We start from the raw sequence: 16,419 nt of genomic DNA on the forward strand, positions 1-16,419 counted from the left end.
CACTCCTTCATTTGTGGGCCAGAGAAGGAAAGAGATTAAGTTCAAGGAAAGCACATTTAAAAGGACTAAGAGAATGGTGGCGACGACAGAGGAAAAATCCAAACCCATTTCTGGAAACAAGGTGTGTAGAATAAAGAGGAACTGGATTTAAGTGGAGACAACATCACTGGGTGCTAAAAAAAATAAAAATACTGTGATAGTAACGTCTACTGCTTCTTACAGGTTTCCAAACCACTCATGGAAAAGAAACGAAGAGCTCGAATAAACCAGTGTTTGGACCAATTAAAATCTCTCCTGGAGAACTACTACAGCAGCAGTGTAAGTATGCAGACTGGGATTTTTAGAATCGGAACATTTTTAATTTTCGCAATGGATGATTGAGCCGATTATCTGGAGAGATTTTTGTCTAATGAATGTTGCCTCTTTTCTCAGATTCGAAAACGCAAACTGGAAAAGGCCGACATCTTGGAGCTCACCGTGAAACATCTAAGGAACCTCCAAAAGATCCAGAGCTGTAAGTTACAGTTAGCTTCATGTTAAGAGCGAGAAATTGTTCAGATACTTAACTTATAGTTTTACCGTTGCTCCAAACGCATCTTTGCGCGCATATTCTGTACATTTCTCACTTTTGTCTTTCCATTGCTTCCAGTCACTGCGGCTGCTTCCGAGCTCTCTGAATACCACTCTGGCTTTCGCACTTGCCTGGCAAACGTGAACCAATACCTGCTGATGGCTGACAGCTTGAACGGGAGCGACCGCTGGATGCTGACGCAGCTTTCCAACAAGCTCTGCCGCTCTCGGCGCGGAGGAGACGTCTCCAGCACCCTGGACAGCGGCCTGGAGCCGTCCGAGGCACGGGAAGAGGCGCGGAAGCTTCTCCCATCTGCAGCCGGACCTGAGGAGGGGAAAACGGTCAGATCTAAAGCTCTGAAACGACACAGCGCAAACTCGTCTCCTTTTCTCCCGAGTGAAGACAAACACGCTGCTCCACGCAACACTAATGAGAACAGTTCCAGTCACAACAAAAAGGTCCACTCTGTCAGCCACAGGCACGAAGCTGCAAACACTCAGCACAGTGTGTGGCGGCCCTGGTAGAGCTGACGAAAAACTGTCAATATCCTGAGTTATAGCTTGATTGAATGTTAATATTTGCACTATAGATTTACACGATGTTTTTACTTATACTGTAAATGCCTTATTTTCTTAATAAAAATAAAAATAAGGTTGTTTTGTTTTTCCCCCCACAATGATTAGATCCTAACCTTCCATCCATTGTTTAGTACAATATGCATGAAGAATTATAGCCAATGAGTTGTGTATTAATGTTGCAATGGCATATATTGAGAAAAGATGGAAAGTGAAAACATGACAGATCGTGGGTCTCATGATTAAGGGCCTTTGGAGCAACAAATGAGTGCTTTTGTTGTTATAAAGAGTTAAACATTCTGAATTTCGTAAATTCATCATTACACGTTTTCAAACTTTTTCTTGTTCTTGGGCAAAACATCAAATTTACGCCATTCAGGAATCATTTTGTGGTGTTGACACGTGAAGAAAAAACGGATAAAGCAGAGTGCAGGGTTTGACTTTGATTCTTTTTCCATTCTTGTCTGGTTTCACGCGTAAGTAGCGAAACAGTGGCGGGCAAATCAGATGCTTGTCGGACAGCGCGACAATTTTCTGCTCTAGACCACTAATTACACGCTGAGTTCTCTTATTGGGGTCCTGTGGACCTGGAGAGGGGCGAGTTTAGTCGAGAAAAATCCTGAAATAAAGCAGTTCTAAGTTCCTTAAGTTCACATAACTGTACTTAGCCCGTTTATTTGTTACTTCACAGATCCGGAACCACTTGATAAAATTTACTGTAATCCTCATTAATTTCAAATAAATACAATACTATATTGTGCATGTGAGGCCTAATGTTTAAAGACAATAACATAATTCATGTAAACGAGCCTAACTTAAAAATGGAAATGACAGATTAGACTATACAGGGCAGCTTTTTGGATTATTTATTTTCATATTTTAGTGCAGTTGTAGCTATATGAAGCAGTTTAGGCCTAAATTGAATCCCTTCCACATTCAAACTGTCATGCACATACTGACACTTGTTAATCTATGCATATTGCCATTTATGTGCATGCATATACATATTTACTACCATGCACATATGAGTATGTAAGTGCATGACATGTATGAGCTTAGTATGCACCTATGCTGATGCTCAGTACCACCATATAACTATGTGCATTAGCATTTATGTGCAATTGCCATTTCATCAGTAGTGTTTCAGGATGCTGAAGTAGGACAGTTTTCAGTGTTTTTATATAACCCAAGCTTGGTGCGCCACACAGACTGCACCTGTGCCCTGTTGGCTTGTTGCACAAAACTCCAGATCCGTTCACCAGCCTCCTCCTTTTACGCACCCAATAGTTTTCTTCCGCTGCTTTGGCATGGATGTCGTAAAGTGTCTCTCCATTCTCGGAGAGCAGCTCTGGAGAGGATGGCACCTTACAGCGAGGAGAATTGCTGAAACGCCCACAGTTCTTTCACACGTTGAAAAGACACTGCTGTCTCACAGATGAGGGCTGAGGACAAGAAGCTGCTGCTTGGTTAGAGATTTTTTTCGCCCCAAAAGCAAGAAATAAACTCAAGTATCACTCTCGAAGCTTTTTTTGTTTGCTCTGCTCATAACCCCGCTCTGTACATCTTCTTAACCTCCTCTATCCACAAAGTCAAAGCCACTCTTTTGATGTGACCAGCAGAGGTTCAGGAACACAAGAGGAGTTTGTTTAATACAAGAAAGGAGAAGGCCACGTGACTTCCATACTGAATGCCCTTCAACTTTTTCTAAGAATTTCTATGAACTCTTCCCAGCATTGTTTCAGTAGCCTTGCTCCTTGCACTATAAAAGCCACGCACATTAGGGCTGAGGAGCGAAGGGCAGCAGAGAATAGTTTATTAGCATTAAACTGGGCCCAGTGGAGCGCTCTTAAGACACCAGACGTGGATGAAGTGCGCTGCAGACGCCTCACTTCTTTGCCCAGTTTGCTGGTAAATGTGTCCAGGTTCACGGTCTGCTGTCACGTCTTCACTCGTGCAATTAAAACACACAGTACGTGACTCACCCAGAGACCCATAATTAAGTGTGAACTGCACACAGTAGATGAGGCTTTTGGCTCCAGGCTGCCTCCAGAAGGACCCACAGCAACACCGTGGAATTACCTTTTGGCTAGCAGGAAGAGCCGTGTCCGTGCTCATTGTTGACCTCTCCTCCAACACTGGTCTGCACTGAACAATCAGCTGATTAGAGACAACACCCCTCTTAGTTTGAATTGAAGAACTCGGTGTCGATCAAAAGCTGAACAAGAGAAGCGGCAAGCTGAAATAAGCTCCATTAACTCACATTATAAAGGCAGATACAGAGAAAAGCACAGCTCCATTGAGTAATAGTTCCAATCAACATTTATGTCGCTGACCATTCCTTAGGAAGGAGCGTGAGCATGATGCAAACAGAAGAATAGAGGGATTGAAAAAATTACCTTTACACAAAATTGTAATAAGTGTCTATTAGCTCACATTTTAAGACCAAACAGTTCCATTAAATAATGTTTCCAATCAAGATTTCTGTTACTGTTCCTTTCCTGGGAAGAAGAGAATGAGCACGATGCAAACATAAGAGTGGTGGCAAACTGTATTCTCACAATTTAAACACATTTCCAGTAACTCACATTTTAAAGGAAGACAGAAAAAAAGTGTAGCTTAAGATTTATGATCCTTTCTTAGGAGAAAGAGTGAGCATGATGCAAACAAAAGAAGAAGAAAAGAAGGGTTGAAAATTGCAGTAAAATGTATTTTTATGCAAAACTGAAATAAATATCCATTAAAACATTGAGAAAAAGTGCAGGCCCATTGAATAATAGTTCCAACCAAGATTTATGTGATTAACCTTTTCCCAGGAAAAAAGGGTGAGCTTGATGCAGACAGAACAAGAGTGGTGGAAAACTGTACGAAATATGTTTCCATTAAGTCCCATTTTAAATGCAAAAGCAGAAAAAGACTTATGTTATTGTTCCTTTCCTAGAAAAAAAAAAAAGATGCGCATGATGCAAACAGCAGAGAGACGGCAAACTGTATTTGATGTCCGTTTCCATCAAGTCACATTTTAAAGGCAAACACAGGAAAAAAAATGCAGATTCATTAAATAACAGCTCCAATCAAGATTTATAGTATTGACCTTCTCCCAGGATAAAGGGTGAGCATGATAACATAAGAAGAGTAGTGCCAAATTATATTTTAATACGTTTCCATTAACTCACATTTTAAAGGCAAACGCAGAAATAAAAAGCTTCATTAAATAATATGTCCAATAAAGACTTAAGCTACTGACCATTTTCTGGGAAAAAAGGGTAAGAATGATGCAAACAGAAGGATTGAGAAATGGTGACAAACTATTTTTACTCAAAACTTGAAATAAGTTTCCATTGACCCAAGTCTTAGAGGAAAACAATGAAAAACAGTTTAGATACAATCAAGACTTACGTTATTGTCTCTTTCCTAGGAAAAAAAAATGGATGAGCATGATGCAAACAGAAAAAAAAGTGGTGCAAAATGTTTTTTATGCAAAATTTAAGTTTCCATTAACTGACATTTTAAAGAAAAACGGAAGAAAAAATGCAGCTCCATTAAATAATGGCTCCAAACAAGATTTATGTTTTTATCTTTTCTTGCCAAAATGATGCAGACCTATCAATCCCACCTCACATCACTGAGCAAAACAACAAACCTTGTTTTCCACCTGGGACCTGCTGGGCTTCAAGTTTCTGCGGCCTTGGAGACAAAAAAGAAGAAAATCAGTGCCTGGAACACCTGGAAAAAAGCAAACAAGCGTGCAACAGTAAAAAAGAAAGTACATCTGCTGCAGAATTCTACAAACACACTCTGAAACATCATGTTGTGAATTTAATCAGTCGTATCTTTTTTTTAAAACAAAGTCATCATCTGAACAAGAAAATCATAACATTGAACATCATTCATATTTGAGTCATAAATCTTTGAATATGTTACAAAATTATATTTTTAATATTGCAAACACAACAAAATCCCAAACGATCTATGACACACAGCAAAAGTCTGACAGGGGAACGTGGTGCTCTGTTTCCAAAGAAAGCTCCTGCTAACTGGTCAAACTGAACAGTGAAAGGTGCACGGACACATGAGCGTTAAATGAAACACTTAAACGACGGCGGATGATTCAAAACATATATGCAAAAACACGTGCAACTTTATTACTTGGATGGTAATAGTTAAAAAATAAAATTTCACAACTAATAAGGCTGTCAAAGGGGATGTTTCCGTTTCGTTTTGCCCTCATAATTTCCTTACATACATTCACCTTAGCAGCTACTGTCTGCTACCTGCTGCTTTATTTCAGTCAGTGAAGAGTTTTCACTCCTGTTCGGAAATGATCACTTTGGTAAAAATGGAACTGTGGGCTTTGTAAAGTTCAGTCCAGTGAGAAACGATGGGGCATTTTATCTCCTGGTTTAACTAAAGCAGCTTTTGTTCTTGACCTTTTATTCTTTGATGTTAGATAAAAATATAGAAATCAACCTGAATTTCCCTGCAGCATCCCTCTGGAGATGTTTGCATATAATTCGTGTTACTTCATAAGGATTGGATTAATCAGATTTTTTTTTAAAAAAAAGCAACATTTCATAAATAAAACCTCCCAAGATCCTGAACCTCCAGTTGCTCCTGATGCTTGTGCCGTTGGTGTGCATGAATGAAAACCAGATTGTTAAATTTAGCCAAAAAGAAAAGGCATGTGTCGACCTTTTACCAACCGGGCCACTGAGATAACATATCAAATATATCGTGCTTGTCTTTTGCAGAAGCTAATAATTTATCATAAGTTATGAATTTGCAGTCTATTTTCTTAATAATGGTCCTCATGTGTGTTGAAACCAGCATTCAAGTTATGCTACATCACAGCGGAAAGCTAAAGTTTTGGACCAGTTTTGGGTTCCCTCTGAGCTGGTTGCTTGAAAAAAATCTTTCTACTGAAACCAATAAGACATGAGGTCAGACTGAGAGGCTCAGCCGATCAGGATAAAGCACCGTTTGCATATTCATCTGATGGTCTGTACTGATTGTGGTGAGCATCCCCAAAGTTAAAACAAACGTTGGAAAAATAAGACTTGGGAGGACGTGTTCGAAGCAATTAAACAGAAAACACCAAAACCATAAACCCAGTATCCTTCATATATACATGACATGTCGAGCTTCTTTTTAAAAAAAAATGACTTCACATTTTCATTAAGGATTTAGGGTTCGTCACGTTAAATCTCAATATCTCACACAGTAACTGTAAAACTATCAGGCGTTTCAGAGTTTGGGGTCATCACTCTCGATTTACTCCAATGTAGGGTGCTCAAAAAAAAAAGCTTCTCATGTGTGCCGTGAATAATAATAATAATGTCAATAGAAAAATTGTACATCATGATCAAAGCAAGGTAAATATGTAAAATGTGTCAAATCCTCAAGTCGAGCTCGAGGTTTGTGGGCAGTATTCAGGAAGGTTTGTGTCCATACAACAACACACAGTCATTACTGGCCAAATAAAGTACAACTGGAGTTCAAGTTTTTAAAGTAATAAAAAAAAGAAAGAGAAACACACCACCCTGACAACTGCCTCTGAAATCTTGGAGAATTTTGTAAGAAACAATATCAAACAACCAAACCAGATTAGGAATGTAGCAATAAAAACAGTTTCTTTGTGTCAGTGCTGGGGGGAGGGAGGTGTCCTCAGTGGATATTTTGTGATGTGGAAGCTGAGTTACAGAGAAACCCAACCTTTTCACCAGCCTGCGCACTAAATCAACATAAGGCCCATTCAGAAATGATGTCCAAAGCTCCTAAGGCCATTTAGCAGAACAGCTGTTTGTTGGTCCTTGATAGTAAAACTGAATAGTGGCACAGGTAGAAAATAAAAGGCCGATATATTCCAGCATGTCACTTCTCTGTAACCACTGATGTTCCAGCGGTTTCCAGTCCTAATGCTGACATGAATAACGGGAACTTCAGGTGGTGGAGCCTACAGAATCAGAGTGGAAGGTGATGTATCCCGAGGACGATGCTGAGGGCGTGCTTACAAAACTGTTTGTGCTTCCTTTACTCTCAGCCTTGCTCAGGTGCTTCTGGTGTCCCCATTCGGGTGCAGCTCCGGCTCTGGCACCTCCACCTGTCCGGGGCCTGCAGCCGGAGTGCCCTGAAGTCTGCTGGCTGCGCCCAGGTGAGCCCCCTTCCCTCTGCTGCTTCCCGTCTCGAGGACGCTCCCTGCAGCCTTTCCCGGAGCCACAAGCCCCGGGGCTCTTCTTCCCGGCAGGTCTGTCTGGTTTGGGGGAACCCTCGGGCGAGTTTCCCCGACTACTGCCGCTCCTTTTGTGTTCCGAGAGCCGCCTGAGCGCTTGAGGCTCGCGCTCGAAGTCTGTGAGCGGGAAGTGAGGGAGGATGACTGTGTGCTGTTCGTACACGTTGGGGATAAGCGAGATGGTTGACGTGCGCCGCGGGCTCTTCCTGGGGCTCGGCAGCGGCGTCTCGTCTATAAAGTTGATCACCTCGTCGCGGCTGAAGCAGCGCAGCTCGTCCTCGTAGCGCTCGCCGCCGCAGACCACGCGCGGCAGATGCCTGAGGGAGTGCATGCTGTCCTCAGAGCGCCGCCGCTTGCGGTGAGGGTGGTGGTGATGGTGGCTCTCCTCGTGGTAGGAGACCAGGCTGCTCCTGCGCCTCTCGTGGCGCGGCAAGGTGGAGCTGTAGTGGGCACTCACTATCATGTCCTCGGTGGAGCCCCATCGGTGCAGGTATGAGGGGATCCGGTCGCTGGTCCACATGTCGGTTTCGTCGTGGGAGTATCTTCTTGTAGGGGGCACCTGGACGCAAGACACAGACCAAAGCCCTCAGTTATAGACATGAGTCTGCCCTGAATTCAAACTGAATTCTAGAGCAACACAAACATTAAGTAAGCTGCATATTGTGTATCATTAATAGAGCTTTAGATTTACCTACACTATCAGGTATAAAGAGTGATACATGTAGGATTCTTGAGTGACAGCGTTAACTGATCAGTGTAAAAACAGGAGTGCTTCAAAAAGTTCTCTGCCTCACATGGAAACAAAGGACTAACTTCCATTTTGGGGCATAACTGTACACTATAAAGCCTTAAAACACTGCTCACAAAACCTCAAATGTTTTGGCATCATTTTCTTTGCAAGGAGAGCAAAGCTTCAAGCTGGAATGCTTCTGCTCCAGGATGATGCACCCATCAACACTTGTAGAAACCAGACGGTGCCAGGTCAGGTAAATAGGCTACAATCAAAGAAAAATTGGAGAGGAAGCTTTGAACTTCAGCACTGTTGCTCCTTTCACGGAGTATACGTGGAAGAAGCAGTCAAATGTGACTTTGAACTGTTGTCTCATGCACTTTACTGATCCGACCTGCCACCATCTGACTTCTACAGGTGAGACGGCGCCACCTGTGCTGTGAGGATGGACGAAAGCTTTGCTCTCTGCTTTTCTTCAACTGCCTCAGACATTAAAGTTTTTGTGGACAGTGATATGAGGCTTTACAGTAAATGGGAGTTATGCTTCTTGCGTCTAAGTGATGCCCGAGAACTTTTTGAAGCATAATTCACAGAAAGAATACTTTTGGAAGCCTGATTCAAGCGTTTTGTTTGCTTGAAATCCTACATGTAGCACATAAAAGTTGTCTGTATAAGACTTTGAGTTGCTTTTAACTTTAATTTGTAAATCAATCCCTCAAGAAATGCATGGACTTAAAAAAAAAAAAAACTCTTTAACAAACAGCACCTCCTCTATCTAGAGAGGAAAACTGTAAGAGGTAGATGATTCCCTACATGTTATACTCACATTCCATTCTGTTCTGACAACTATGCAAGAGAGAGAGGGTTTGGTAAGGTGACGTCAAGAGCCTCAAGACTGATACCAGCCTGCCCCCCTGTGGTGGCTTTTAGTAAATGCAGGAGAAATCAAACAGCAGACGATACAGTAGCATTGGATGTGTTAGGTGGGAACGGCAGAGGGCAGCACAAGCATTAGAATGACTTTAGATGCAGGACAGACTTGGAAGGATGGACAGAGAGGGAGGGAGCCAACAGGCCAATAAAGCCAAAGCGACTTTATTCCGTAATCAAAACCACTTGAGAGGTGCCGCGGCAGTTCTCAAATGTAGGCGTTACTTGATTATGATTTGGGGGGGTTTTTGTTGCTTCGTGATCTACTTTGAGGGCCTTTGAGGAGCAACAGAAATAAAGTGACTGTACCAGAGTTCAGTCAGTCGTCCTGTAACTGAAATCAAAAATGCACTTTATTCGTTTCACAGTCACACACGTACGGCAAGGAACGACACAGCTGGATACTACTCCATAAGAAAACACATCTATCGAAATATGAAAAGGAGTATCTGACACAAGAACGATGGGTGGAGTAATGATCTGATGCGATGAAGTGACAGCTACTGTAAACATCTCTGTTTCAAGACTTCTTAGAAAGTCAGATTGGATTAAAATTTAACTCCATAGGAGCACTGATATGTCCATTACAATGCTGGACCAATTTCAGTGATTTTATTTTCAACAAATGTAACAGCAGGGGCTTCAGGTTGCCCCCTTTTAACTGTTTAATACAAAGATGACACAGCGTTAAGATGCTTTGTTAAAGTTAACGTTATGTGGGCTGCATTAGCTGATTCTAAAGGTTTTTCTCACCACAGTCTTCCAGGCCAAGTCTAGTAGTTCATAATCACTTTAATCACTTATTCTGATCGATATCAAGCCAATTATCTCATACTGGAACACAATTTAGTCAGCATTGGAATCAAAACCGAACAGAAAGTTTGGCTGAATTGTCCTAGAAGGCTGCATGTTAGCACAAGCTTTGTTTGTTAATGCAGGCTGGGAATGAGCATTTCAATGTTCTGCATCTGACTGGGATGGATGCTGGATCCAATGGACACAATGCTTTTGGGTCGAACGTTAGTAGATGTTTATAGTGTTTTCCTGAAGCCTTGAGGGATTCCTGAAATGCAGAAGGTAAGTCGGTTACTAAACTCTTACCCTCTTACAAAATGTAAAATGTGAATTGCTTGCAGGTCCACGGCTAGGACACACTACCGTAGGGTGGCCGACAGGTGCAAACGGGCTGCAAACGGCAAAAGCGCTGCAAACACAGAAATGATCCAAAACCATAAAGTCACAAACACGTGAAACACATGCAAGAAAAATATGCTGCAACAGAAACATGCTGCAATCACAGAAATGACGCAGAAGCAGACTTGCAAAATCACAAAACAAATGCAAACGAAAAATGCTGCAAATATACCGGGCTTTGCAAAAGTTCTGTTACACTTGCAAAATGCAAGCAAAATGAACACAAAGATATTTTTGGTGCAATAAGATAATTTTTTATTTTCCAAATATTTCAATATATGTGTTAATGATAATATTAATCAGAAATGTGGCCACCCAAAAGTTTTATCTTATTGCACCAAAAAATCTTTGTGTTCATTTTCGTGAATGTCTCAACAAGTGTAACAGAACTTTTGCAAAGCCCGGTATAAAAACACACACAAAACCCCCAGAACAACCGCAAGAGAAAAACTTCAATCCACAACGGAAGTGCACCAGACACGAAGAAGGAGGAGAAGAAGAAGAAGAAAAAGAAGGCGTGCAATTCATAGATATGATATATCTATGGTGCAACTTCTTTCAGTGTGAAAAGGTATGTTTTCCTTCTTTTTCTTCTTCTTCTCCTTCTTCTTGTCTGGTGCACTTCCGTTGTGGATTGAATTTGCAGCATTTTTCGTTTGCATCTGTTTTGTGATTTTGCAAGTCTGCTTCTGCATCGCTTCTGTGATTGCAGCATGCTTCTGTTGCAGCATATTTTTCTTGCATGTGTTTTCTGTGTTTGTGAGTTTTTGGTTTTGGATCATTTCTGTGTTTGCACCTGTCGGCCACCGCAACACACTGCTGGACAAATGAGGCACGTCTAATGTGTTGATGGGACTGCTGATGGTCATATTTACCAAACATTAGTCAGCCAGAGTGTATTTTTGATTCACGTAAATAAATAAAAAAAAAAAAAGAAAGGGAAAAATCTGTGGCATTTCTGGGAGAGATAGCATCATCAAATGGTTCCAGAAAATTCAATCAAGATGTTGGAAAGGCTCACAAGGCCGTTGCACCATGCACATTAAGCAATGAAGTAAAAAGAGTTCAACTGATCAAGTAAAAGAAATGAAGAAAATCAATAAAAAAATATACCTGCAAATACTGCATTTTATCTTCCTGTTGTTCCCTCAATGGATAACCTTGCAGAACCCCCCTTTCTAAGGTTGAGAACTCATACTTGGCATTACGGTCTATCGTCACGATTTCAGGCGCCGAGCTATAGTCATATGGTCTGTCATATATTAAGTCGGCATGAATTCCTCCATCTTGGCTGTTTTCTGCAAAGTGCAGAAAAGCACGAGCGTCAGGATTAGAGAACAACGGACTCAATACACAAAACAGACAGACAGACAGACGAATAGATAAGAGAGACAAGTTCAATTTGTTCTCCGATTTGTTGACTTTTCCTACCGGTTTGCTCAGGTATATCAGGTTTAGATTTGTTTCTTTTTAAAAAGAGAGGGAAAAAAACGCAGCAAATTACCAATAATTTCATGTAAATGTTTAGTGAGGGGGTGAAAAGGCCCCTGGTTAGAGCTGAATTTAGTAACAATGCCAGATAATTGCATTTAAAATCTTTACAGGGCAACAACAATGTCATACACACAATATCAAGTGTTTTTAGCGTATAAATACCCATCTACCAAGTATATTTTCCCAATTACTGCATTTATGTTCATTACAGATCAATTGGAAGAGGGTGTAAAATGCTGGTCTTGAGGAAAATGTTGGCCAAAAGGATGAAAGATGGAAGTAGCTATTCGCACAGGCAGCTCGGCATGCAAGTCAATAGCTCAGGAAAAAACAGGAAACAATCCTTATACATACAACTGTGATGACTTATACATGGCAAGCCCTCTGGAAAAAAAGCAGAGAACTGGCAGTGTTAATTATCACACAGAATATGGACTGCCTTGTGTCGTTTTTAGCGGTTTCCTGCTGGACAATGAGCAGTTATGGGGGGAGGGTTGTCGAAAAGAGGGAGAGGATCAAAAGGTTCGGAGGGTTAGAAACAGGAGAGAAGGGTTCAAGATCGGGTCGAGTTTAAACAGCGCCAATAGGAAAAAGAAGAATAAAAGAAAAAAGAAAGATATACTGTTCATTCTGTCATCAGTTTGCATGAGATCCAACCTGCCTATGATTATCATGTGACCTAATTTTGGGACCAGATTTTGTCGAAGTGTCTGTGATTGGCTGGTGAAATGTTTTCAGCCCTTTGAAAAAACCCAAAAAAACCCTGGATTTCTGTAATCAAAGATGTTCTTTCTCTTATCTATTAGTCAGATATTTACTCGCCTTTAAGTCACGACAATCTGACCAGCGGTTTGTTTGAATCACACAAATAACGAGAAAATAAACCAAACACAACCAACAAAAAGAAATAAAAGCATACATTCAAATCATTTCATTTTCAGTTCTGCGTTCAGGAAAAATAATAAAAACTTGTCTGTTATGGAGTCACAGGAGTGCCACATCAAAATATAAATGAAGAAATGAAGGAAGAAAGAAAGAAAGAAAGAAAGAAAGAAAGAAAGAAAGAAAGAAATATAAAGAGATATAAATAAATAAATAAATGGAAAAAACAGAAAAGGTAAACGCAAAGACAAAATTTTCCTACTTATTTATTTATTTCTCTTTATATTTCCACATTTACTTATTTATTTCTCTTTATATTTGAACATTTATTTATTTATATATTTATTTATATTTTGATGTGGCACTCCTGTGACTCCATAGTCTGTATCCTTTTGTGACTCGAGGGAAATATGACCATCATAATGACATGAAAGTGCTTTTGAGCTTCACTGCAGCTGTTCCAGTTTTCGCTCTGGATTCTAACAAATAAATGGGGGACCATTTATTTTATCATCCTCTCACGTCCAGAGGAAGATTGCCCAGTTTAAATGCATTAGAGTGGAAAAAAAAAAAGACAAAAGTGCTGCAAGGTAAATATGTCCTTTGTCCAGCAATATTTCTGTTTTTTTTATGACATCAATCTCATAGCATGGGAGAGCAAAGCATTTTAGAAAGTACACAACATGTAGAACAACACAGAAGGTATATTTTAGCAGAGAGACTTAAGTTACACAGACACTTGTCACTTCAGTTTCATCTCCTGACAACAAAGGTCACTTGATAGGTCACATGATAACATTTGACCACTGATTTCAGACCTGCAGCTACAACAAAACACAAGAAATTCACTCTGAACAACCTAAATTAACCGCAACTTTGTGTCTAAGAAACATACAAACAGCCTAAATGATGTGTAATATTCATCCAAATGGTGTAAAAACAGCAATAAATGATGTGATCATTTACTATAATTTAGTTATGAATCATTATTTTGACCCCCGGGCTAAATACAGTCCAGACTAGAAAGGTATTCATGTTGCCCAAAATAATGATAAATACATTACATTTTCTAATCAAGAACATTCATTTTAAAGGCTTTATTTTAGCCTACACGGAGTCCTGATGATCATATGAGGTTATTATCATGACTTCTGGATTCCATCTAAAGATTTAATTGAAAAATGTTATGAATTACATCACGTCTCAGCTGCTAATTTGCAAATTAATTAAAGTCTGACAAATTGCAGAGATCGCACCATACGGTTCCTGCAGGATGTTTCTATTAGGAATTATTCTGTAAAGCAGAGGTGTTTCAGCTGCAAACTAACCTCTGTTCCTTTCCTGCACAATTGCTTCCCAATATTTTGACATTAACTATTTGTCAGAATAAGAAATAAAACTCTTCTGGCCCATAAATTCCTACAACAGTCTAGAGCTGAACACATGAATCTTTCTTTTGGGAATCACGTATGGGGTTGTAAAGCAAACTATCTGCAGTTTCAGTTAAAGATATTTATTGTTTGGAGCGTTGTAAACTTAAAACGTTCTCTTTTTAGCCAATTTAGCTTTGGTTAGGGTTAGAAAAAACTCCACGTTCTTACTAATCTACCCTGAGCCGTCTGAGGAAACAGGAACGGACATCCATATTCCCATCATCAGGTGAAGAGGAAGGGGAAAGAAAAGGAGGCAGGACCGGGGGGGGGGGAGGCGCCTGACAGCAGCTTACCCTCGTCCACGTCGTCGTTGGACATGATGGCGACGCACTTCTCCCACACCATGCGGATGTCGGCCCGGTAGCGGTCGCACGCCCAGAGGAACATGGGCAGCAGGATGGACTGGGCGATGGAGCACCACAGCACGCACAGAACCATCCAGTTGTAGGAGCGGTCGAACTTCAGGCTGGCGAAACTCACCACCTGTGCGGGTTCAGCAAACACCAGCATCTGTTAGAGCTCACAGAGAAGTCTCATGAGTTGGTACAACACTGCAAAAACTTAAACTCTTACCAAGTCTGTTTGTCCTTTTTTTAGTTAAAATGTCTCGTCCCACTAGCCTAGCCGCGCTAGACAACCCACGGCAATGAATTTAATTCTCTGCCAGGGTGGGTCTAGTCACCCTCCATAAGGCTCGAGGCTGGATTCTCCTAAAACTGGCCGGACCAATCACCATGAAGTGTAGAGTCAGAAGGCGGGCGTAACTAAGTGACGACAGAGGCGTGACGATTCTGACAGAAACAACCGGCGCACAATAAACAGTTATCTTTCGACTCGGCTTTGGCCACAGCCCTTAAAGATTTGAAGCTAAAATTCAACTTGAAAGATAAACAAAGGGCGGCACTGAAGTGTTTCATTGAGAAGAAAGACGTATTTGGACTTATGCCGACGGGATATGGCAAATCCTTAATATACCAGTTGGCTCCGCTGGTTGGGAAGCTAATGGGACTTAGCCACAATCCGCCGGTGCTCTCGGAACCACGTCAGCCTATTCGTTGCGTTGATTGGTTGTATACCTACCCAACTGCTGCAGAGGGATTTGATAGACAACCTTTTAGCCCGCCTCCCTCCCTGTCGAGCTTCCCTAGACCCTTGTGCCGTCAGAAACATGGGTGTAGCATGGCTAGGCTATCGTCCCACTCGATTTGAGATAAATTAACTAAGCAAGTGACATTTCAGCAGATGGAGGGACTTGTTTTAAGACAATGCATCTTAAATATCTTAAGTCAAACAATCTTGAAATTATCTTGTTTTGAGTTGAATTTTACAACTCAGAATAAGTTTAACCCTCGTGTCGTCCTGAGGGTCAAATTTTTAAAGTTTGAAAATGTGGGAAAAAAAATATTTTCACAGGTAAACTTCTGATGTCCACATTTTCAACATTTTTGTGAAATTTTTGAACATATTTTGGTGAAAATTCGCTGGATTTTGGTTGATTTTTCTGTGAATGTTCTTAAAGAAAATATTACAAGTTTTACTGATATATATATGTGATCACTTTAGATATTTGTAGGATTTTTTGGGAAGATTTTTACTTAATTTTTGAAAATATTTACAAGAATTTTCTTGTCAAATTTGGAGGATTTTTCTAAATGCACCTTTTAAGGAATTATTAGAATTTTCTTCCTGAAGGTTTTGCAAATTTTCAGAAATTTAGGGAATCTTTTGGTGACTTTTAGGATTTTTTTCAGACAAGGAAACAATATTTTTTGATGCCTGTAAATGAGGACAACGGGACGGTTAATCTCTCTCAAACTAGGAGGTTACATGAAAGCAAAAATCTGTTTTTGAGTGAAAAACTGCTATTATTTTTTTGCATGTCTGGCTTATTTTAAGACATCTAAGCTTGACAATCCTGATGAAATAAAGGTTAAAATCACTTTTCCCAGCTAATTTTAAGATCTCAATATTCTAAATATCTTATTTCAAGAAATCTTACTAAGCCATTTTCACTTGTTCTATTGGCAGATTTTTTCACTTATTTCAAGGTAGAAGGTCCTTGAAATAGGTTTTTTTTTTCTTCTTTTGAAAGGGGCATTTTTTCCACCAGCTGGTTCCAGGTATTGCGTCCTAAAGGAAAACCTCACAAACCGAGTTGAGTCGAGTCGAGTAGGTGCTGGTGGAAAAGCACCATTTGAGACCCGACTTCAGTGTGATGGCTGCCGGCACAAGTGAATCAAACGCAGTGATATTTGACATGCAGTCACGTTTTAGGGTGCAGTGATTTTCACCTTTGCTTCAGCCGGTCTCAGTGGTACAAGCTTAGACCCGTTCGGATAAATGGCATTGTGATTTTCTGATCTTTGTGTACAATAAATATTGAT

At 40.6% G+C, this 16,419-nt stretch overlaps 2 protein-coding genes across 5 annotated transcripts in view; one reads left to right on the forward strand and one right to left on the reverse strand.

The window, feature by feature from the left end:
* Positions 1 to 1,445, forward strand: her3 (hairy-related 3). Its single transcript, XM_022198774.2, has 4 exons — positions 1 to 121; positions 223 to 318; positions 433 to 514; positions 650 to 1,445. Exons 1-4 carry the CDS (start codon positions 74 to 76, stop codon positions 1,093 to 1,095), a joined length of 672 nt encoding a protein of 223 aa, XP_022054466.2. The 5' UTR covers positions 1 to 73; the 3' UTR covers positions 1,096 to 1,445.
* Positions 1,446 to 4,949: 3,504 nt separating this feature from the next.
* Positions 4,950 to 16,419, reverse strand: part of LOC110954341 (probable G-protein coupled receptor 153) — a 45,423-nt gene continuing 33,953 nt past the window's right edge. For 2 of the 4 annotated variants that reach the window (XM_022198806.2, XM_051949261.1), the window contains exons 4-6: positions 14,329 to 14,518; positions 11,340 to 11,524; positions 4,950 to 7,931 (exon numbers count right to left, since the gene is read on the reverse strand). In XM_022198806.2, coding sequence (XP_022054498.1) covers positions 7,083 to 7,931; positions 11,340 to 11,524; positions 14,329 to 14,518 — 1,224 coding nt within the window. In that variant the 3' untranslated portion in view covers positions 4,950 to 7,082. Of the gene's footprint in view, positions 7,932 to 8,928; positions 8,949 to 11,339; positions 11,525 to 12,074; positions 12,105 to 14,328; positions 14,519 to 16,419 lie in introns of all 4 variants that reach the window. The other 2 variants (XM_022198807.2, XM_051949262.1) reach the window with 2 other exon arrangements.

Source organism: Acanthochromis polyacanthus, chromosome 6, assembly GCF_021347895.1.
Source record: "Acanthochromis polyacanthus isolate Apoly-LR-REF ecotype Palm Island chromosome 6, KAUST_Apoly_ChrSc, whole genome shotgun sequence".
NCBI lineage: Eukaryota > Metazoa > Chordata > Actinopteri > Pomacentridae > Acanthochromis > Acanthochromis polyacanthus.

Coding starts and splice junctions, on each gene's coding strand:
- her3 (XM_022198774.2), top strand. CDS start 74: ATGGTGGCGACGACAGAGGAAAAATCCAAACCCATTTCTGGAAACAAG. Junction 122..222: donor AACCCATTTCTGGAAACAAG/GTGTGTAGAATA, acceptor TGCTTCTTACAG/GTTTCCAAACCACTCATGGA. Junction 319..432: donor AGAACTACTACAGCAGCAGT/GTAAGTATGCAG, acceptor CTCTTTTCTCAG/ATTCGAAAACGCAAACTGGA.